The following is a 21,316-nucleotide window of genomic DNA, read 5'->3' on the forward strand; positions in this document are numbered from 1 at the left end:
CTCTTTTTCTGACTGGTTCACAAGTACAGTTAGATGAGTAAGCAACGATCTTACAACCCAACAGGCCAGTAGAACATGAAGAGGATGAAAGGAGAAACCTACAGATCCAAGTGACCCTCTCTTAGAGTCAATGAAAGAATATACAAACCCACCCACAGGAAGGACATATGCTCACATGACCAAATACCCGCTCTTTAAGAGGCTTAGTCTCCCATTAGGGCTCCAGTTGAGGGAGGTAATGTTAGTAGTGCTGGAGAGGAGAGCTGCATTAGTCCAGACAGGGCTTCCTCCAGCTAATGACCCCCTGGTCAGAAGGCCTCTGGGGACTGACCTGGGGGTTGATACTGAATCAGAGGGGGAGTACAGACTGGTGGGACTCAGAGCAGTGAAGGATGGAAGGGAGAGGCAGTGGGGACTACAGTGTGTGTGTGTGTGTGTGTGTGTGTGTGTGTGTGTGTTTGCCTGTATTGTGTTTCTGGTGAAGGCAAACCTCCTTTTACTGTAACTGAACACACAGCCTCTTCCTCAGAGCTAACATTAATTACCATCCACCTTGATGAGCCCATCCTCCAACGCGGACACTTCTGTTCCTTTGATGTTGTAGCCTCGACTCAGCAGCTTCCAACACACAGCTGTGTATGGAGGCAGACGGGAGGCGAGGCCAACCCCAGTCATTTAGAAAGCACGTCTTCTTCTTTTCTTCTTCTGTTCACTGCTATCTGCTAGTGTTGGGGTTTTCTACTCTGCTGCAATCACATCCTCTTTTTCCAGTGGTGACTGACAGTTGGGTTGCACAGGGTTAGAATGGGCTATACTGGTTCCACTGTGGCTCGCTGGACTGTCTTCCTCTTGCTGTGCTCCCTACTGAGAGGCTGTCAGAGCCAGGCCTGCCGTGGCCTTCCCCCGGGACAGGAAGGACCTACACACACAAGCACACACACACTCAAACACACATTCACATCCACACACGCACACTGGCATACATTCAAACCCACTCACACATACTCCCACACACTTAATGTCTTTACACTTGCCTCTGGTGGTTTCAGCTAGTTTCAGACTTGTGGCAGTTCTTCATGTTAGTGTTGCAAGTGGTGTTGCTGTGACCACCATTGCTGTTGCTTCTGCTATGCTATGGTAACCAGCAGGGTTTAGATGATGTTCGTGTTCACTAGCAGCAACATTGACAGGGTAGCAGCATTGTAAAGGCATAATAGGATCATGCTCCTCTGCTGAATGGGGCTGAGATATGGAGTTGAAGGGTCTATTGGTTTTTCCTCAGTAATCTGATTGATTGGATGACCGTTCCAACTGTCTCCTGATTTAATCAGGGCTATGGAAGAGTACACTGACCACATCCGCTGAAGACTACATCAAACTTAGCTTGGCCCTAGATTTGCTTTCAGACAAGGCTTGTCATTGTATCTTGGCCTATAGATAGAATTGTTAGTGGACTGACATTGCTAGATATCTGCTTGTTGTTTCATTAGAATCCCCCCTAGGGTACAGGCATCTTAGCTGGGTAAGCAGGACCAACAGGAAGTTGCTTAATGTGGTGATGAGTTATTCTGAATATGAGATGGGGGGGGGGGGGAGTAAAGCCATACTCTGGCGTGGTGTCGGGTGTCAGAGACAGCATGGTTCAGACCTTGAAGAAGATACAAGAAAAAACTGTCTGTGCTCATCAGGCCTGGGCTGAAATGTAGCTGGAATCTTTTCAAAATGCTCATTTCCGATGCTTGTATTTGATTGATCTTTCCTGGCACAGTGGAGCCAAAGGGCCAGTCCCTAAAATGTACGGTACACTTCTCTTATTTCAGCCTGTTAAAGAAAGGGCTTCAAATCCTTTGGACTCAAGACCGGTATAGACTCAGACCTGTCCTGGTGTGTTGTGTCTCTGTCTGTAATGATAAACTGTTACAGCTCACTGTACCAGGGTGGAATGGGCTGTCTCCCTTAATAAGGTTATTTTATAGGAGAATTAAACCCTCACATTTATGACCTGGTAATATGATGTCTCTATCACACACACACACACACACTCGCGTATACACACACACACACACACACATACACACGCACACTTGTGTACACACACACGGCTCTGTGCCGTCCTCTGTTCGTGAAGACGAAACAGTGAGAAATTGTCTATGAAGCACCAGACAAATGTGGGCTATTCATTTCACAGGAAAGCCCCATTCACTGTGTGTCTGTGTATATATTGGGTATGTATAGTGTGTGTTTGTATACAGGCTGTGTGTGCGTGTGTGTGTGCACGTGTGCCATCAGTGTTTCCAGCTTTCGAGGCCTGTCCTAGTGCCGCTCGGTGATATCACTGCCTTCTTCTATCCGTGTGACAGGGGTAGAGCACGCCAGCCTGCTACTACACAGCCCAGTAGAGACTTCAGAGCAGTTAAGAGTTCCTACTGTTGGCCCTCACTGTGTACTTTACCCTGGAAGCATCTCTCTCTCAGCAGACACCACTCTCACCCCCGGGGGGGTAAAGTCCTGCCCGGACATCTTTAATATGTAGCTTTATAACTTTTACTGAGGCAGTTAGCGATTTGATGAGGAGAACCTGTCCTTTGAATGCTCTGACCTCATCCGTGGTCAGGTCGTCCAGGTGTTGCTTGGATACGACCACACACTCCGTGAGGGATGACAGAACACTCACTATCTTAAAAAAAAACAAAAAAAAAACAAGAAAGAAAGAAAGAAAATCATGTGAAGTCTTTTATCTGCCTTATCTTTTGAACCTGCAAAGAGGAGGAAATGAAAGAAATAGGACAGGGCCTGGAGGTGGAGATGAGCCCTCGGTGAGCAGGTGATTGGAGGAGACCCGTGTTTGTGTCTTACAGCACACCACACCTTCTCCAAAGAGTTTCATAATGAAAATGTCACTCTATATCCTCCCAAGTCTGCTATTCGTTTCACATCCTCAGGCTTGCAATAACACGCTTATGAAATCTGCCAGCAGAGCCATTGTGTTGATGTCCGACGTGCTCTGACCTCATATGAAGCCTATCTGCCTCGCTGCTAACCCATCTCCAGAACCCAGACGTCCACACTAACCTGCTCACCTTGAAAGGAACCTTGATGGATGTGATCAGTCTTTTACTATGAGACCATCATCGGCTTACCTCCCTGACCACCGCCCTCCCCCTCCCTCCCCCCTCTCCATGCCCCCTTGGCTGAAGGAGAGATGCGAGCTAGCCACAGAGGATGAATAATTAACAAGGCGGGTGACGAGGCCCAGCCCAGCCTCTGAGCAGCCAGTGAACAGGCTCCATGTAGGGGGCCACCCTCGGAGGAGAGCAGGGGCCCTGCCCTCAGGGTCGAGGGAGGTACCTGGAGGCCTACTGCAGGAGGACTGGTTTTGGACTAGCCGGTCTGCTTAAGCCCCTCCAGCCATGCAGCAGGAGGGACAGGGTGTGCGCAACGTTTTTACCCCGAAGTGCAAAGTTAACAGCCCCAAACTGAACTTGACCTATCCCAAAATGTAAATTCTTCTGTTTCTGCATTTTGACATTCTGACATGAGTTTAGGTTAGAAAAAGTATTTTAGAGGGGGAGAAATGTTTCTAAAGGTTTTACAAATGTTTTTTTGGGGGGGAGAGTTTAGAAACGTTTGAAAAAAAAACATATATTTTTTAATAGGTTTGCATCATTGATGAGAGCTCTACTGTACTCTATTGTACTCTGCTCTGCTTTACTCTACTGTTTTATGCTTCTCTGTCCTCCCCTCAAAAAAATGTTTTGAAAGGTTGAAGAAAAAAAAAATCGAAAGGTTTTCGAATCAGCACAGGGGCCATCCATGTCCTCTGTCACAGAAAGATCAGAGACGTTAACACTTGCCAACTGATCGCACAATGACTGGCAAGATAGATTACAGCATTTCCATCATAGGTTATTTTCAGCAGAGAAGTTATTTTGGGAACTGATTGATAGGGAACAATGTTGGCATCAGTTTGACCTCAGGGATGATGGGATTGTGGCTGGTCTGACTGTCTTCTCTTTTCCAGATACAAGCGGGTCTTCTCAGTGGGCACCCATGGCATCACCACGTATAACCCCACCACGTTAGAAGTGACCAATCAGGTCTGAATGCCAGCCAACCAGACACTACAACGCCTATGATCTCTACTATGTATCTCTCTTTTTCTGTCTGTCTCTGTTTCTCTCCTTGTCTACCCCCGCCCCTCCCCCTCTCTCTTTCTTTATTTCTCCAGATGTCACACAACACACAGTAGACTTATCCTTATCACACGTGCCTAAACAGGAATGTCACTTGACTCAGTGATGTATTTTGATTTTTTTGGTCTTTTCCATTTTTCTTTCTCTCTTCATCCCCCCCCCCTCTCTCTCTCTCTCTCTGTCTCTCTCTCACACACTCCCTCCCCCAGTGGCCTTACGGGGACATCTGTGGCATCACCCCGGTAGGGAAGGGCCAGGGCACCGAGTTCAACCTTACATTCCGGAAGGGCAGTGGCAAGAAGTCCGAAACACTTAAGTTCTCCACGGAGCACCGCACTGAGCTGCTCACAGAAGCACTGGTGAGAAGCCCTGGGGGCTGGGCCTAGGGGGCTAGGACTTACACTGGGTGGGCTGGTGCTAGGGTCAAGTGGACTAGGGGCTGGGGCCTGAGCAGAGGACCGCCTCTCTGAGGCCAGTGACTAACTCGTCTGAGTAGCAAACACTAACACTGTCTGAATGCTGTCGCGTCTGTGAACGTGCACACGGTGACTTATTTTGCTTAGTAGCAACATCTGGTCACGCTGTTAGCTTCTGCTGTGCAGGCAGAAAATGACATTTGCAGGGAATCAGCTGCTAATTTTACAGTATGCAGCCCTCCGCGCTCCCCTGACATGAGGGTTTCTCACGCAGCTGGTTTATCCACCACCAGTGTTGCTGGCTGGAATGAAGACGTTATGTTGCTGCTTGAGATGACACCCCTGAATGAGTCTGGTGCCGCCCATAGGGTTCCGCTAAGTCTCCTCTCTCACACATCGCTGCCTCCGTCGTCTTCCAATTCCGCTGTTAATTGATATCTTACTGAGCTAGCAGTACTAGCTAACTAAACCGGTAATATGAATAAAATGCCATTTATGTAGATTTGCTAATCCATCTCCCCAGTGTTTTCTCTCAGTGGTGGTGGCCTGAAGCATTCTACATTTACATTTAGTCATTTAGCAGACGCTCTGATCCAGAGCGACTTACAGTAAGTACAGGGACATTCCCCCCGAGGCAAGTAGGGTGAAGTGCCTTGCCCAAGGACACAACGTATTTTGGCACAGCCGGCAATCGAACTAGCGACCTTCTGATTACTAGCCCGATTCCTTAACCGCTCAGCCATCTGACTCCCTTCTAACTGGCGAGAGTGTGTTGTGCATTTTGTTATCCGTGTTATCTACAAATGGTGATGATGACGTGTTCTGACCTCCTGTCTGATCTGTTTGTGTCCGCAGAGGTTCAGGACCGACTTCTCAGAAGGCAAGATAACAGGACGGGTGAGTGCTCAGACTGTTACTTTCTTGTCTGTTGAAGACAGGAAGTGGGGGGAGGGGGGGAGTCTTCAGCAGAATGAGGGATGCAGCTTCCAGTGTGTTCCAATGGCTGCTATGTAACTGGACCATCGTTGTCTTCACCGTGCTGTGCGCCCCTGGTATGTGACTTGACATGTTTGTGCTCGCCAGCGCTACAACTGTTACAAACACCACTGGAGCGACACGCGGAGGTCGGTGGGGTTGGAGGTGACGCCGGGGGGCATCGACCAGATCGACCCCCTCACCAACAGGGTGGTGTGTTCCTACGACTACCGCTCCGTGGAGGGCTTCGCCGAGGTCTCAGACTACCAGGGCGGCTTCTGCATCCTGTATGGCGGCTTCAGTCGCTTGGTACGTACACGTGTGTGTGTGTGGGTGTGGGGAGACGGGGACGTTTCTTTGTTGGATGTGAAGATTTGATCCTCGGGTCTTTGTCAAATTTTCTCTCCATCCCCTCGCTCTCCCCATCTCTCTCTCTCCCCATCTCTCTCTCTCCCCATCTCTCTCTCTCTCTCTCTCTCTCTCTCTCTCTCTCTCTCTCTCTCTCTCTCTCTCTCTCTCTCTCTCTCTCTCTCTCTCTCTCTCTCTCTCTCTCTCTCTCTCTCTCTCTCTCTCTCTCTCTCTCTCTCTCTCTCTCTCTCTCTCTCTCTCTCTCTCTCTCTCTCTCTCTCTCTCTCTCTCTCTCTCTCTCTCTCTCTCTCTCTCTCTCTCTCTCTCTTTCTCTCTCTCTCCCCATCTCTTTCTCTCTCTCTCCCCATCTCTTTCTCTCTCTCTCCCCATCTCTCTCTCTCTCAGCACCTGTTTGCTTCGGAGCACAGGGATGAGATCATCCGCAGTGCCGTCGAGCATGCCGGGAGCTTCATCGGCATCATGCTGCGCCTGCGGAAGGAGACTCTGACCTTCGAGGGCTTCGCCACAGACCGCCTGGGGAAGTACAGCTCGGATGAGAGCATCACCTCTCTGGCCGAGTTTGTGGTCCAGAAGATTTCTCCACGCCACTCGGTCAGAACCTCCGTCTGTCCTGTCCGTCACACACAGAGCGCCCACATACATAGAAACCTCATTCTTTACTCACATCACTAACAAACAAAAAAAGCGTAATCTTTTGTCTAATATGACTTCATCATTTTAAATACTGTAAAACCGTATCTTTCTTATTGGAGCATTGTGGCATGCCCTCCTGTTTGCTAACGTGTGCTGTGTGTGTCCCTGTAGGAGCCTGTGAAGAGGATCCTGGCCCTCACAGAGACCTGCCTGGTGGAGAGAGACCCCGCCTCCTACAACATCGTCACCCTCAAGCCCTTCGAAGAGGTGGGCAGGACTGGGGACCCACAACTGTACACACACAACTGTACACACACAGGAGAACCAGTGAAACTCACAATGGAACATACACGCAGAAGAGAACCCTCTATCATGTGTTGCCGTGGACTGATTTGCCTGCTTGTAACAAGTGAACTTACCTGTGTGTGTGTGTGTGTGTGTGTGTGTGTGTATAGGTGTTTGCCCTCATCTGTGACGTGGACAACCCCCAGTTGTTCACAGTGGAGTTCATCCGAGGACAGATCAGGAAATACTCCTCCACAGAAAGGTACTATACCCCAAATGGACCTGTGTTCGTGCTGCATGACCTCATTTCATGTCACTGCTTTGTTCTTTAATGTGCGTGTGTGTGTGTGTGCGTGCAGGGACTCCCTGATGGCCAGCCTGCTGGATGGAGTGCGTGCGTCAGGGAACAGGGACGTGTGTGTCAAGATGGCCCCCACGCAGAGGGGCCAGCGCTGGGGGCTACTGAGCATGCCAGTGGACGAGGAAGTGGAGAGCCTCCACATCAAGTTCCTTGCAGCGCCCCCTAGTGAGTGAATGAGACATGTGCAGGAGGACTGTAAAGTCCCTCTGATAAAAAAAAAAAAAAAAGTATTTGTTACGTTCATTATTACTTACTCCCCCCCCCCTCTCTTCCTACCTCTCCTTCTCTCTCAGATGGCAACTTTGCAGATGCCGTTTTCAGATTCAACGCTAACATTTCCTACAGCGGAGTGCTGCATGCAGTCACACAAGACGTGAGTTTGAGCGTTTAAACAAGTTGGTCTCCCTCCCCTCCTCCTCCTCTCTCCTCCCAGTGTCTCTTCTCAGACACAGTTTGCTCGTGTATGCATGTGTCTGTGTGTGTCTTTCTGCCTGAACTGACAGTCTCTCCCCCCTCCCCTCCCACCCCTAACCCAGGGTCTGTTCTCAGAGAACAAGGAGAAGCTGATCAGTAACGCCATCCTGGCCCTGCTCTCCCAGGAAGCTGAGATGTCGGGGCCCAACGTGGAGCTGGAGAGCCAGTTCCAGGCTGTCCGCCGCCTGGTGGCCTCCAAGGCAGGCTTCCAGGCCTTCACACAGCTGCCTAAGTAAGGGCCACGCCCCTGCCTCCACTGCCTTGCCTCATCTCCTCGCCATCTCTTTTAATGTCTCTGCTCCCTAAAATAAACTGTCGAGCTGTGCTCTGCGCCTCTCCACCTTCCTCCACCTCCCACAACCACCCCCTCAAGTTTATTTTCCTTCTCCCCCCCCCCTCCTCCATCTTCCCCCTAGCTTCCTCTCCCCTTCCTAGGTTGTGTGTTGCTGTAGAGTGTTAGGTTGTTGCTGTAGTGTGTGCGGGGGATTCTGGGTAACAGACGTGCTCTGTCGTTCCAAGGTCTGGTCAAGGGTCTGGACTCACAGATGGAACGTAAATATGAATCCATACATCTCAGTCTGCCCCCCTGTCCCTGGCTCTGTCTGTTTCCTCTCGTCTCTCCTCGTCTCCTCCCTTCGCCTGTCTTTCCTTGTGTGTCTGTATGAATGTCTCTCTGTCTGTCTGTCTGTACGTACACTGTAAGCTTTCCTGTCGTCAGCGTCTCTTGACAGGTCAGTCTGACACTTTGTTTTGCTCTCTCTCTCTCTCTCTCTCTCTCTCTTTGTTTCTCTCTCTCTCACACTCTTTCCTTCTCCGTCTCCCCCTTATGCTCTATCTCTCCCTATCTCCATGTCTTGCAGTGTGTCTATCTATGAATTCCCCTCCTTGTACCTCTCTCATATGCAGTATCCAGGACACCTGTCTCTCTGTCCTAAGGGTCACTGAGATGTATGAGAGCAACTGGATTTATTTCTACTCTTTGTTGCTATGGAGATGAGAATGAACCAGACCTCCTTCAACGATATTTGTATGACTTGTATTCCATGCAAATATTGTCCCGGTCTGTACTTAGGGTATCTAGTTAGTTAGCCTTTTAAAATGACCATGTCAAAACATTGTCAATAAACAGCTCTTTGTAGATTAGCAATCTATAACTTTGTGCTTGTCTGTGTTGGCATTGTGGTGTGTCTCGTCATTGTGTTGTGTGTGTGTGTGTGGCGTGTGTGTGTGTTTCAGGTTCAGAGAGAAGTTGGGGGTGAAGACTGTGAAAGCTCTGAAGAGGAACAACAATGGTGTTACTCATGCAGCTATTGACATGCTCTGCGCCCTGATGTGTGTAAGTGCTCGATGCATTACTGGAGCACTTACACACACACACACTATCTCTAAAGCAATCCATATACAATAACATCACATGTTTGTACTGATTACCCCTGGTGAAGTGCTATTATTTAGGCCTGGTTTGCTGCCAAGACTCATATTACAAATTCCTTGTCTATTAAAAGCTCAGGATAAAAGATGTGATTGTTAGCCAAATTCACTGACTTTTTTGTATTGCCTCGTAGCCGATGCACGATGACTATGACCTGAGGCAGGAGCAGCTGAACAAGGCCTCCCTGCTCTCCTCCAAGAAGTTCCTGGAGAACCTTCTAGAGAAGTTCATCAGTAACGTGGTACGTGTGAGACAACTGCTCAGCTCGATGTTCAAGACGTCCTCCTCATTTCCTTCCGTCTCTGACTTCATGTCTTCTTCTCGCTCCCTCTCTGCAGGACCATGGGACTGGAGCCTTGGTCATCAGCTCGCTACTGGACTTCATGACCTTTGCCCTCTGCGCTCCCTACAGCGAGACCACAGAAGGGCAGCAGTTTGACATGCTGCTGGAGATGGTGGCCTCGAACGGTCGGACCCTCTTCAAGCTCTTTCAGGTCGGTGGAGGTCAAAGAAGGGAAAAGTCAAGCGTCTACAGACAGTGAGGTGTCAATGGGATGCACTAGAGCAGTGGTTCCCACCCCTGGTCCTCAGGGCACCCCTGTGCTGCCTGCTTTACATGTTTACCTGCTCCAACACACCTGATTCAAATGAATGGGTTGTTATCCAGCTCTGCAGAAGCCTGCTTATGACCATTCATTTGAATCAGGTGTGTTGGAGCAGGGAAACATCTACAGGCAGGACAGGGGTGCCCTGAGGACCAGGGGTTGGAACCACTGCACTAGAGAACAGTTAGAACCTGGGTGCACAGATGTTGGTTAACTGTGTAGAGGGACTACTTTGTAGAGGAGGGACTACTTTGTGGCTCACTGACCGGTTGTCCCTGCTGTCCCCAGCATCCCTCCATGGCCATCGTGAAGGGAGCCGGTCTCGTCATGAAGGCCATCATTGAGGTGAGCTTCCAAGGACTGATGATGATGATGATGATGATGATGATGATGATGATGATGATGATGATGATGATGATGATGATGATGATGATGATGATGATGATGATGATGATGATGATGATGATGATGATGATGATGATGATGATTGGAGACGTTTACATTTACATGTATTCATTGAGCAGACGCTTTTATCCAAAGCGACTTCCAAGAGAGAGTTTGATGTTTGATGAATGGATGTGAGGATGATGTTCTGTTGTCAGGAGGGGGATAAGGAGATAGCCACCAAGATGCAGGAGCTGGCCCTGAGTGAAGGAGCCCTGCCCAGACACCTGCACACATCCATGTTCACCATCAGCTCCGACCAGAGGATGCTCACCAACAGGTGGAACACACACACACACATTTCCCTTCAACTCCAATAGCAGCTCACTTTGTTTTCCAATTCAAACTCATCTGTCAATGACAGGCAGACCTACAAGCTGTCTGGGAACCAGACCAGACCGATGATGTTCTCTCTCCTCCCTCCATGTTTCCCAGGCAACTGAGTCGTCACCTGGTGGGTTTGTGGACGGCAGAGAACCCCATCGCCTTGAACCTGCTCAAGAGGATTCTGGTGAGCTTCCCCGACAACACTCTCTGAACCAGCTGCTGTGGACATCTGCTGGGCTGGAGGACTGTCTAATCATCTTCACTGCATACCCCTAACAGGAATCAGTCGATCTCTCTCTCCCTCTCTTCTGCTCCATGTCTACCTCTCTCTCCCTCCCTCCCTCCAGCCGACTGGTCTGCTGGCGTACCTGGACAGCTCTGATCCTGTCCCCGAGAAGGACCTGGACAGGATGCACATCCGCGACAACTTGAAGATCGCCACGGTAATGTTCACCACAGCTGTGATACCTTGAAGAACCATCCTTTATTGGTTATTTTGTCGTTTTACAGGACAGTGCGTATATAACCAACACTGTGTCAGTGTGCTGAATATATCGTGTCACCACCTCCTTTCTCTGTCTGGTTTGACAGGACCAGCTTGGTCGTAACAAGGTGCCTGAGTGGCAGCGCGTGGCTGGCAAGGCTGCTAAAGAGGTGGAGAAGTTTGCTAAGGAGAAGGCCGACATCGTCCTCATGCACTGGAGGGACAAGATGGGCATCGCCCAGAAGGAGGTGAGGATGCCTCTCCTTTCTTCCCCCACGATGGGGCTTCATTCTCGGGCAGAGGGCAGTGGATTGTCCCCTGCTTCTGCTGCTTGTGCTCCACTCACTCTGGTGCTGGCTCTTTTCCCTGCTGGCGCTTTATGCTATTGCAGGCCCATCAATCCCACTACTTGGCCTGTTGCCCTAGGCTGGAGCTGGTGCTGTTAGCATGACTGTTATAGCATTGTTAGCACCTGGCAGTTTGGTCTTTAGCACCTGGCTGGTGCTGCTCTTTAACAAGCCTCTATTGGGTTTTTATTGCTCAGTAGATCACGTGCTATATGCTCTGTGTGATATGTTTGCATATTTTTGTGTTAGAGCTTCCACTGGTACAATACAAATGTTATTTTTAAGGAAGGACTTTGGGTGTGTTTGTTTTGACGTAAAACTGAAAATGTAAATGAGGTGTGTCTTTTTGAATGTGTGTTTAGCATCTGACGTACTTCACTTTTTAAAAAGAGGCCTTCTCTCTGTGGGCACAGCTAGCTGCACTTTGGCTTTGCTTCAAACCTCAAATCAAATGTACAGGCAGATCTCCCGGGGGCCTGTCCGCACGGACCTCACCTCACCTATCAACCCATCACCTTCATAGTAGACTTTATTGTAGTCAATATTGCCACTGTAGCCACTGTAACTACAGGTTTAGAGGGTGGTGGCAGTAGACTAATGATTATAATGATGTTCTATTTGATTAATTGATTGATGATCTTGCCCTTTTTTTTTTCTTTTTTCAAACCAATTACTTGAAACACTTTGATTTCCCACTGCAAAATTGCCAATGAGAATTTCACATCAATCCAATAAGGATGACTCCATACCCGTGTCACAATGTTTTGACATTGTAATGAAGATCTGAACCTGATTTGTTATGACCTGTAGATGACCCTTGACCCCTTATTGAGACCCCTTTGTGTTTGATCCAAGTAGCAATAATCTCTCTGTGTTGTCTCTGCCCCCCCCCCCCCTCCTCTCGTCTTCCCCTGTTGTCAATCATTGCAGCAAGACAGAAATAGCCTGGTGAGTAGAACTGATGGGTAGTCTTCCTCCTCTGTTTGACCCCTGACCTCGTGTCAGTCATTAATAGAGTCCATGTAACACATTATTTGGGATGGCATTTCAATTGTATTGTACATTTTGTATATACAGTACGTATTACAATTTTTATTTTTTATTTCTTTCCCAACATTTTTATTTTATTTTTGTATTTTATTTTTTGCCATGAGTTCTTCATCTGGTTGGTGGTGGTTGTACTTTTGTTTTGTTTTTTCTATTGTTTATTGTGTGCTAACAATGTATCAAGTGTATATTCAACATGTGCTCATTTGGTATATGCTTTAAAATGTCGTGGGTTGTCAAAAGAATACAGTACATGCATACCTTTCATCCTTTTGTCATTCTCCTCAGGCAGAACCAATAATGCCTGAAACTCTTTCAAATAGTTTGAGCATTTGCTTAAGTCTGCCTTGTCAGGTGCTTTGACGGAGTTTGGACCGTGACGTGCCGTAACTGACGTGTGTTGGTTCCTCTCCAGAACCCGAACCAAAAACCTGTCATTCTTAGGAAGAGGAGGCAGAGGATCAAGATTGAGGCCAACTGGGAGCTCTTCTACTACAGGTAACCACTCCCAAGGAAGTCTGAAATTCTAATCAAGGAGGAGACATGATTATTGCTGTTAGAATATTAATAATAGTATTAATTATATGTATGAGTATTCTAACAATAAATTATATCAAATTTCACCTTTAAAATTTGAGCTGCCTGAAAATATATATGAAACATTTTATAGTGGCAGGCCGTCACAAATTATATTTATGGGAAACACTGTATAGTATAATGTCGCTTCAATGTTTTCTTTATTAAATTGCTTGCTTTTAAGTAGCTTTGCTAGATGAGTAAAATCCGCACGTCATGTGTGTTCTGCCCCAGGTTCCAGCTGGACCACGCTCGCCCCAACCTCATCTGGAACCTGAAGACTCGCGAGGAGCTGCGGGACGCCCTGGAGGGGGAGATGAGGGCCTTCAGCGTGGACCGGGAGCTCGGCAACGCCAGCGTCATCTCCTGGAACCACCAGGAGTTCGAGGTCAGGGGGTCACCTGGTCTCATCAGCTGTGAATGTAAAAAGAAAAAAAGAAAAAAAAGATCTCTTTTATTATCGAAACATAATCTCGATGCTGTGTCTGTGCGTAGGTGAAGTACGAGTGCCTTTCAGACGAGATTAAGATCGGGGATTATTACCTGCGTCTGCTGCTGGAGGAGGACGAGAGTGACGAGTCGGGTGCCATCAAGAGATCGTAAGACATCTCGACAGTAGCCGAGCTAGCTTGAACTGATGTTTCGATGTAGCTAACACCGCCACACGCGTTCCTCTCCATCTCCTCAGGTACGAGTTCTTCAACGAGCTCTACCACCGGTTCCTGCTCACCCCCAAGGTGACCATGAAGTGCCTGTGTCTGCAGGCTCTCTCCATCGTGTACGGCAAGTGCTGCGAGGAGATCGGGCCCTTCACGGACACCAAGTACATCGTGGGCATGCTGGACCGGGTCAGTACCAGCACTCTCGCTCATGACATCTCATGAACAGTGATCAGTATGTGAATGTAACGGTCTGATTTAAAGGTTTTCTTTTTGGCCTTGAAGGTATATGTGATATATCTCTCTCTATATATATATATATATATATATGTAACATATAATTGGTAGATTACAAGGTTGGAATTAACTTGTATATGATTTGTTAAACTGGTGTTGTCGGATCTGGCTAGTGTCACTTCTCTTTCCAGCTTTTGGTAAACCAATTTAGTAACAATGATGTTCCACTTCTCTGTTCTCTCTGATTGCAGAGCACAGACAAACTGGAGCGAGACAGACTCATCCTCTTCCTCAACAAACTCATCCTTAACAGAGTAAGCTAAACCAGCACCACTTGAAAGCACAAATCAGAAAGCACAAGAAAAGACAATCAAACAATGCTACAAGTTTGTCATTTTCAGGCAAGCGCACGTTACTTTCACCCATCTCCTTCCTTAGACCTTCCAACATGACAAGACCATCAGAACGGTCATTCTGGGTTCAAAACTGACTATAAATCTATCTCTTTGTTGCCAATCGATCATGTATTTTGTCTCCTGCAGAAAAACGTGAAGGAGGTGATGGACTCCAACGGGGTTCGTATCCTGGTGGACCTGCTGACCCTGGCTCACCTCCACATCAGCAGGGCCACCGTGCCCCTGCAGGTACTGTGGGATGCCTCCACTCATAGGAGCTTATTACTAACTGTCAATATCAGGTAGCTTATTAACTAAGGCTAGCCTCTGATGTTGGATGGCCTCTGATGTTGGATGGCCTCTGATGTTGGATGGCCTCTGATGTTGGATGTGTCTGATGTTGGACGGCCTAGATGGATGTGTCTGATGTTGGACGGCCTGATGGATGTGTCTGATGTTGGATGGCGTCTGATGTTGGACGGCCTAGATGGATGTGTCTGATGTTGGACGGCCTGATGGATGTGTCTGATGTTGGATGGTGTCTGATGTTGGATGGCGTCTGATGTTGGATGGCCTCTGATATTTCCCTCAGACCAATGTGATTGAAGCGGCGCCAGACATGAAGCGAGAGAGTGAGAAGGAGTGGTACTTTGGCAACGCCGACAAAGAGCGGAGGGGGCCGTTCAGCTTCGAAGAGGTACGCTCCTCCCCAAGAGCACAAACCCTGAATCTGACCCCGTCCAAAAAAAGTCAAACTTTGAAATGAAAGTGAAACAGCTGGACCTTTTTGTCCTCTCTCTACTTTTCCCAATGTCTTCTGTCTTCCACGGTGCAGATGCAGGAGTTCTGGAACACGGGCGTGCTGACGGCCAAGACGCGGTGCTGGGCGCAGGGCATGGACGGCTGGCGCCCCCTGCAGGCCATCCCCCAGCTGAAGTGGTGCCTGCTGGCCTCGGGGCAAGCGGTGATGAACGAGACGGACCTGGCCACGCTCATCCTCAACATGCTCATCACCATGTGCTCCTACTACCCCAGCAGGTACACCACAGCCGGGCAGGCTGCAGCGGGCTACCTCGCTTTCTTTTTTCATATCTCTGTTCCTCTTTCTCGCATATGTTTCTTTATTCTCTCTCTCTCTCTCTCTCTCTGTTTCACAAAACATATCTGTGCGTGTGTGTTCACCCAGGGATCAGGATAATGCTATCATCCGTCCGCTACCAAGGATGAAGAGACTAATCAGTGATAACACCTGCTTGCCTCACATTGTACAGGTTAGTTTAGCACAAACTATAACTGGGGGTCAGATGACTGAGTGGTCAGGGAATCGGTATATTAATCAGAAGGTTGTCGGTTCGATTCCTGGCCGTGCTATGACGTTGTGTCCTTGGGCAAGGCACTTCACCCTACTTGCCTCGGGGGAATGTCCCTGTAGTTTCTGTAAGTCACTCTGGATAAGAGCGTCTGCTAAATGACTAAATGTAAATGTAAACTACCAAGCATGAAATACCTAGATTAGGATGACATTGATGAAATGTTTTTTAAATATGTTATTCCCTGGCAGTATGATTTCTGTGTTTACTAAATACATGTCAATTCAAAATGCTGTCAATTAACTGTGTGTACTTCCTCTTCCTGTCTGTCCACTTAAGCTGCTGTTGACCTTTGACCCCATCCTGGTGGAGAAGGTGGCCAACCTCCTGTACCTGGTAATGCAGGACAACCCCAACTTGCAGAGGCTCTACCTTACCGGAATCTTCTTCTTCATCATGATGTACACTGGCTCCAACGTGCTGCCTGTTGCCAGGTCAGACCTCACACATACTGTAAACGCACACACACACACACACACTCATAGGTTTGTGTGTGTGTGTGGACTCCCAGTCATGCTGTGTGCTTCCCCCAGGTTCCTGAAGTACACTCACCTGAAGCAGGCCTTCAAGTCAGAGGAGGTGAGCTGACATGAAACTCTCTGTCTCTACTGTATGCTCTACCTTGGCCTTGTATCCAGCAGCTCTGTCTTCTCCCAGACTAGGAGCTATGGATATATGAATATATCTTAGATATACATCTGAGATGGGTTTAAAGTGTAGTCGAACCAATGCTGTAATAACTAATATGGATTTAATCCAATAGGATTAAAACATTTGTCTTCTGGGGCGTGCTTGTGCTTGAGAGATAACACATTATCCACCTGACATGTCAGGTTTGACCTCCAAGTGACCCCTGACCTCTGCCCTCTCCAGGCCAAAGGTCAGGACATTGTCCAGCGCAGTGTGCTGGGGCCCGTGCTGCCTGAGGCCATGGTGTGCTACCTGGAGAACTACGAGGCCGAACGCTTCTCCGAGATCTTCCTGGGAGAGTTTGACACGCCAGAGGCCATCTGGAGCAGCGAGATGAGGTCCGTCACAGGGCTGACGTTACAATACTTAACCTACCGTACAATACTCCTGACACGTAATGCTGCACTGTACTTCAGGTTCATAACGATACTAACCCTCTGCAAGTTAGTCAGAGAAGTCGTTCATCTGGGTGTGTTTGACCGTGTCGTCTGTGCATCCCCGGACCTCCTGAAGGCGCTTGATGATCGAAAAGATCGCCGCCCACCTGGCGGACTTCAGCCCCCGCCTGCAGAGCAACACGCGGGCTCTGTACCAGTACTGCCCCATCCCAGTGGTCAGCTTCCCCCAGCTGGACTACGAGCTCTTCTGCAACATCTACTACCTCAGACACCTGTGCGACGCCACGCGCTTCCCCAACTGGCCTATCAGAGAGCCGGTACGTGTGTGTCGATGGTGTGGGGGGTGCGCGTGGTTTGTGTGTAGTGGTAGTGTCGTTATTTAATAAAAGAAGAAGTTATCCTCTGAGCGTGCTTCCCCAACTGGCCTTTCAGAGAGCCGGTACCGTTGTGTGTGTGTGTGTGTGTTTGTCTTTATTGTGTGACAGCGCATGAGAAAGGGTGTTCTCGGGTCGAGTAGGTGACTCATGCAGTATTCCCAGCTTGTAGAAGGAATGAGGTAGAAGAGAAAGCCCTGCTCTGAGTGCCTGTGGCTCTGCTCTGCCCCCTGCAGGTGAAACTACTGAAGGACACCCTCGAGGCCTGGAAGAGGGAGGTGGAGAAGAAGCCGCCCTCCATGTCTGTGGACGACGCCTACGAAGTCCTCAACCTGCCTAAAGGACAGGGACAGTGAGTCCCCCCACCCCTCGGCCCCGGCCCCTTTTCCCCGCCTCCCTCTGAAACGCAATACCTGTCCACAATGTGCGATGTACGTACCTTCCTCGTGTATTGTAACGGCAGTATGTGTGAGCTGGTTTCTGGTGTGTGTCCCACAGGCATGAGGAGAGCAAGGTCAGGAAGGCCTACTTCCGACTGGCCCAGAAGTACCATCCGGACAAGAACCCAGAGGGCAGAGTATGTACTGAGCCACCTCCAGTCAAGTGTCAGATCTCTGTTTGTCTTGTGTGTGTGTGTGTGTACTGAGTGATGATTGTGTGTGTGTGTGTGTGTGTGTGTGTCCAGGACATGTTTGAGCAGGTGAACAAGGCCTACGAGTTCCTGTGCACCAAGTCTGCCCGCATCGTAGACGGACCAGACCCAGAGAACATCATCCTCATCCTTAAAGCCCAGAGCATCCTCTTCAACCGACACAAACAAGGTCTCTCTCTCTCTCTCTCTCTCTCTCTCTCTCTCTCTCTCTCTCTCTCTGTCTCGTCTTCTTTTTCTTTATCTCTTTCTTCATCTGTCTTTTTGCAACCTCTTCTGCTTTTTGTTTTCCTTTCTCCTTCTCTGCTCTGCCAGTCTCTCCTTCTGCCTGTCTTTCTGTCTTTTCCCCTATTTGTATCACAGTAGAATACATTTGACTACATGTGGGCTTCATTAATGACAACTCTCCACACAAGATCATCATTACACAGTAACATAATTATAAAGCTTCAAGTAGAACTCAGGCTAATTACACTCTGCTGTAAAAAGCATCTGCCCACACCATGCAAAATACATCTTGTGTTGTTTAAATCACGGAATGCGCATGAAGTTTGATCGGATCTGATAATGTCTGAACGTTCCAGAACTGGAACCGTACAAGTACGCCGGCTACCCCATGCTCATCAAGACCATCACCATGGAGACGGGTGACGAGCAGCTCTTCTCCAAGACCTCCCCCCTGCTGCCTGCCGCCGCTGAGCTGGCCTTCCACACCGTCAACTGCTCCGCCCTCAACGCCGAGGAGCTGCGCCGGGAGAGCGGCATCGAGGTGCCCACGCCTCCACCTGGTGGTACACCTCTGTACCACCATGCCCCCTCATCCACCCACGCCTCCACCACGCTCCACCAGGCCCCCTCATCCACCCACGCCTCCACCACGCACCACCATGAACCTCTGTACCACCATGCCCCCTCATCCACCCACGCTTCCACCACAAACACACACACACGCACCATGAACCTCTGCACCACCATGCCACCTCATCCACCTTTTGTTTCACTGAAGAACAAGATAGCCGCCCCCGTAGGCTGTGCCGTGTGTTGATGTGCTGTTGTTGTTGTTTACCCCGCCAGGTGCTGCTCGAGGCTCTGTCTCGCTGTGTGGCCGTCCTCACTGCCTCCAGCAAACCAGACGACATGGCCGTCCAGGTAAGACCAGGAGGAGCCCCATACTGTCCTCCGCCAGAGTCAATGATCTTAGACTGGGACTGGTTCAAGTGTGTGGGTGCCATGGGTACATCCCCTTCACAACTGCTCTGTGGGTGTTTGCTTGTTTGTGACGTTGTTGTTGTTGTTGTTCCCAGGTGTGTGGACAAGTGTGTAAGTGCTACAGTGTAGCAGCTCAGTTTGAGGAGTGCAGAGAGAAGATCATTGAGCTCCCGAACATCATCAGAGACCTGTGCCATGTCCTGTACTACGGCAAGGTGACACTTACCAGCTCTGTTTCATCACTGAGGGGATTATGGGATCCTGCTTACTTTTAGTTTCATAACGTTTTTAAGAGGAAGTTTGAGAGAGGAAACCTCTCTTTCTCTCTCCACCCACTCTGTCATCCTGCCCCTCATTGTGTCTCCCCCCCCCCCCCCCCCCTCAGGGTCTTCCTCGGACGGCAGCGCTGGCGGTCCAGTGCATCAGCTCCTTCGCCATCGACTTCTTCCTGCAGACGCACCTGTACCACGCCGGCGTGCTGTGGCACCTGCTGGTGCGCCTCTTCAACTACGACTACACGCTGGAGGAGAGCGGCGTGCAGGCCAGCCAGGACACCAACCAGCAGGTTACACCACGCACCAATCACTGTCCATTCATAACTAGTCACCAATAGTTGTTTATTATATTATAACTAATACCAGGCCACCAACTCATTATAATTCTTCTTCTTATTATTATTTATTTTACACTGGTTATGGTTGTGTATATATGTTTTGGGGGAATGTTACAAGTATGTGTTGTGTTACAGCCTGAAGTACATTACATCAGTACACTGTGGAAATGAAAGAAAAGTTTTCAATCGAAATGAATGTGATGTGCTGTAATCCAGGAGGTGGCCAACAGCCTGGCCAAGCTCAGCCTGGTGGCCCTGAGTCGTCTGGGGGGGTACAGCATGGTCCTGGAGGGGGGCAGCCCTGGGGGCGAGGCCAACGGGGTGGACGGGGTTCCCCCAGAGAACCCCACCATTAGGAAGAGCCTGGCCGCCATGCTCACGCCGTACATCGCCAGGAAGTTGGGCTCGGGCCGGCCGGCGGAGGTGAGGGGGGTGGGGAGAGTCACATGTTGCTTTGCTCTAGCAATCCCACACACGATTTAAAGATGTTACTGTCCCTTACCTTCCGTGTCTTCTTCCCCCCCCCCGCCCCCTACATCCTCCACAGGTGTTGAAGCTGCTGAACAGTAACTCAGAGAACCCCTACCTGATCTGGAACAACGGAACCCGGGCAGAGCTGCTGGAGTTCCTGGAGATTCAGCAGGAGGGCAACATCAAGAGGGTCCGTTCACCCCTCCCTTCATTCACTCACTCATTCATCTTTGACGTGGGCAATTTCTCCTTTATTTGATTGTGACCATGTCTCTGTCCCCAGGGAGAGAACGATAGGAGCTTTGGCTCAGAGTTTGTGTTCGAGGACCACGGAAAAGAGTTGATCGTCGGAGAGATCTTTGTCAGGGTCTACAACGAGCAGCCTGCCTTTCCTCTGGAGGTGAGAGAACCAAGACTAGCACAACACCCAACCACATACATAAATCATCACAATGGATCAGTTTAGGAGGTGTTGATCTCTCTGTCTCTGTCTCCATTCTCCAACGTCTTCATCTCTCCCTGTTCTCTCAGTTCCCCAAGGCGTTTGCAGCCAGCCTGCTGGACTATGTGGGCTCCCAGGCCCAGTACCTCCACACCCTGCTGGCCATGAGTCAGAGCAACAAGGTGGAGTCTCAGCAGCATGCAGAGAGGCTCCGCTGGGCTGAGATGGCCCTGGAGGCCCTGCGCAACGTCATCAAGAACAATCCCGGTGAGCGGAATGTTCTGGAATGTGACCTGTGCTTTATTCTACATCCTTTCTTTCTTTCTCCCTTCCTTCCTTCCTTCCTTCCTTTCTGGCAGGATAGGTAAAGGACTGAATAGAGAAACACATGATTTGACTTATCCAGGGTTAGGATTAGATCAGAGATCCCCACAAGGGCAGGAGTAAATAAGGTTGCAAAGTAGTGCATTCTGCCCACTAAGCTGACCTCCACCTCAGCATGTCTTGGATCATGTGACTCACTATTTGAATGCATTTTGTGTGTCTTGTCTAGAGTTTGGTTTTGCGGTGTGTATCTTGTCTTTGATGCGGCTATGTTCTCCGTGTGACCCCAGGTTCAGAGTCGGAGTGTATCGGCCATTTCAAGCTTCTCTTCTCCTTGTTGCGTGTTCACGGAGCTGGGAAGGTTCAGCAGCTCGCTCTCGAGGTACTTCAGGCCCTCCTCCCCACACGCACACGCACACACACACACCCACCCACACACACACACATACACTCACCTAGTCTGTCTGCCTCACTCGGTCACACAAGTTTCTGTCCAGAAAGTTTAAGCTTGCCAACT

General features: G+C 49.3%; 1 protein-coding gene across 8 annotated transcripts in view; it reads left to right on the forward strand.

Moving 5' to 3' along the window:
- dnajc13 (dnaJ homolog subfamily C member 13) overlaps positions 1-21,316 on the forward strand; it is a 30,537-nt gene that overhangs the window by 4,013 nt on the left and 5,208 nt on the right. Inside the window, exons 1-46 of one of the 8 annotated variants that reach the window (XR_014766295.1) lie at positions 3,285-3,499; positions 4,022-4,097; positions 4,403-4,552; positions 5,465-5,506; positions 5,693-5,893; positions 6,338-6,544; positions 6,758-6,853; positions 7,042-7,133; positions 7,231-7,397; positions 7,526-7,605; positions 7,769-7,938; positions 8,226-8,258; positions 8,943-9,042; positions 9,272-9,379; positions 9,477-9,632; positions 10,032-10,088; positions 10,346-10,467; positions 10,623-10,698; positions 10,862-10,957; positions 11,106-11,246; positions 12,276-12,293; positions 12,808-12,890; positions 13,203-13,356; positions 13,464-13,567; positions 13,657-13,816; positions 14,116-14,178; positions 14,407-14,508; positions 14,852-14,956; positions 15,095-15,297; positions 15,446-15,530; positions 15,909-16,063; positions 16,163-16,208; positions 16,503-16,657; positions 16,833-17,034; positions 17,328-17,443; positions 17,590-17,668; positions 17,777-17,912; positions 18,325-18,509; positions 18,815-18,889; positions 19,045-19,164; positions 19,335-19,514; positions 19,779-19,985; positions 20,110-20,223; positions 20,317-20,433; positions 20,565-20,742; positions 21,090-21,181. Coding sequence is in view for 7 of the 8 variants with exons in the window: in XM_084702936.1 (XP_084559062.1) it covers positions 3,411-3,499; positions 4,022-4,097; positions 4,403-4,552; positions 5,465-5,506; positions 5,693-5,893; positions 6,338-6,544; positions 6,758-6,853; positions 7,042-7,133; positions 7,231-7,397; positions 7,526-7,605; positions 7,769-7,938; positions 8,226-8,258; positions 8,943-9,042; positions 9,272-9,379; positions 9,477-9,632; positions 10,032-10,088; positions 10,346-10,467; positions 10,623-10,698; positions 10,862-10,957; positions 11,106-11,246; positions 12,276-12,293; positions 12,808-12,890; positions 13,203-13,356; positions 13,464-13,567; positions 13,657-13,816; positions 14,116-14,178; positions 14,407-14,508; positions 14,852-14,956; positions 15,095-15,297; positions 15,446-15,530; positions 15,909-16,063; positions 16,163-16,208; positions 16,503-16,657; positions 16,833-17,034; positions 17,328-17,443; positions 17,590-17,668; positions 17,777-17,912; positions 18,325-18,509; positions 18,815-18,889; positions 19,045-19,164; positions 19,335-19,514; positions 19,779-19,985; positions 20,110-20,223; positions 20,317-20,433; positions 20,565-20,742; positions 21,090-21,181 (5,493 nt within the window). In the remaining variant the exon portion in view is untranslated. The other 7 variants (XM_084702936.1, XM_084702938.1, XM_084702937.1 and 4 more) reach the window with 7 other exon arrangements.

Source organism: Hypomesus nipponensis, chromosome 8 (assembly GCF_054491055.1).
Source record: "Hypomesus nipponensis isolate SF chromosome 8, ASM5449105v1, whole genome shotgun sequence".
NCBI lineage: Eukaryota > Metazoa > Chordata > Actinopteri > Osmeriformes > Osmeridae > Hypomesus > Hypomesus nipponensis.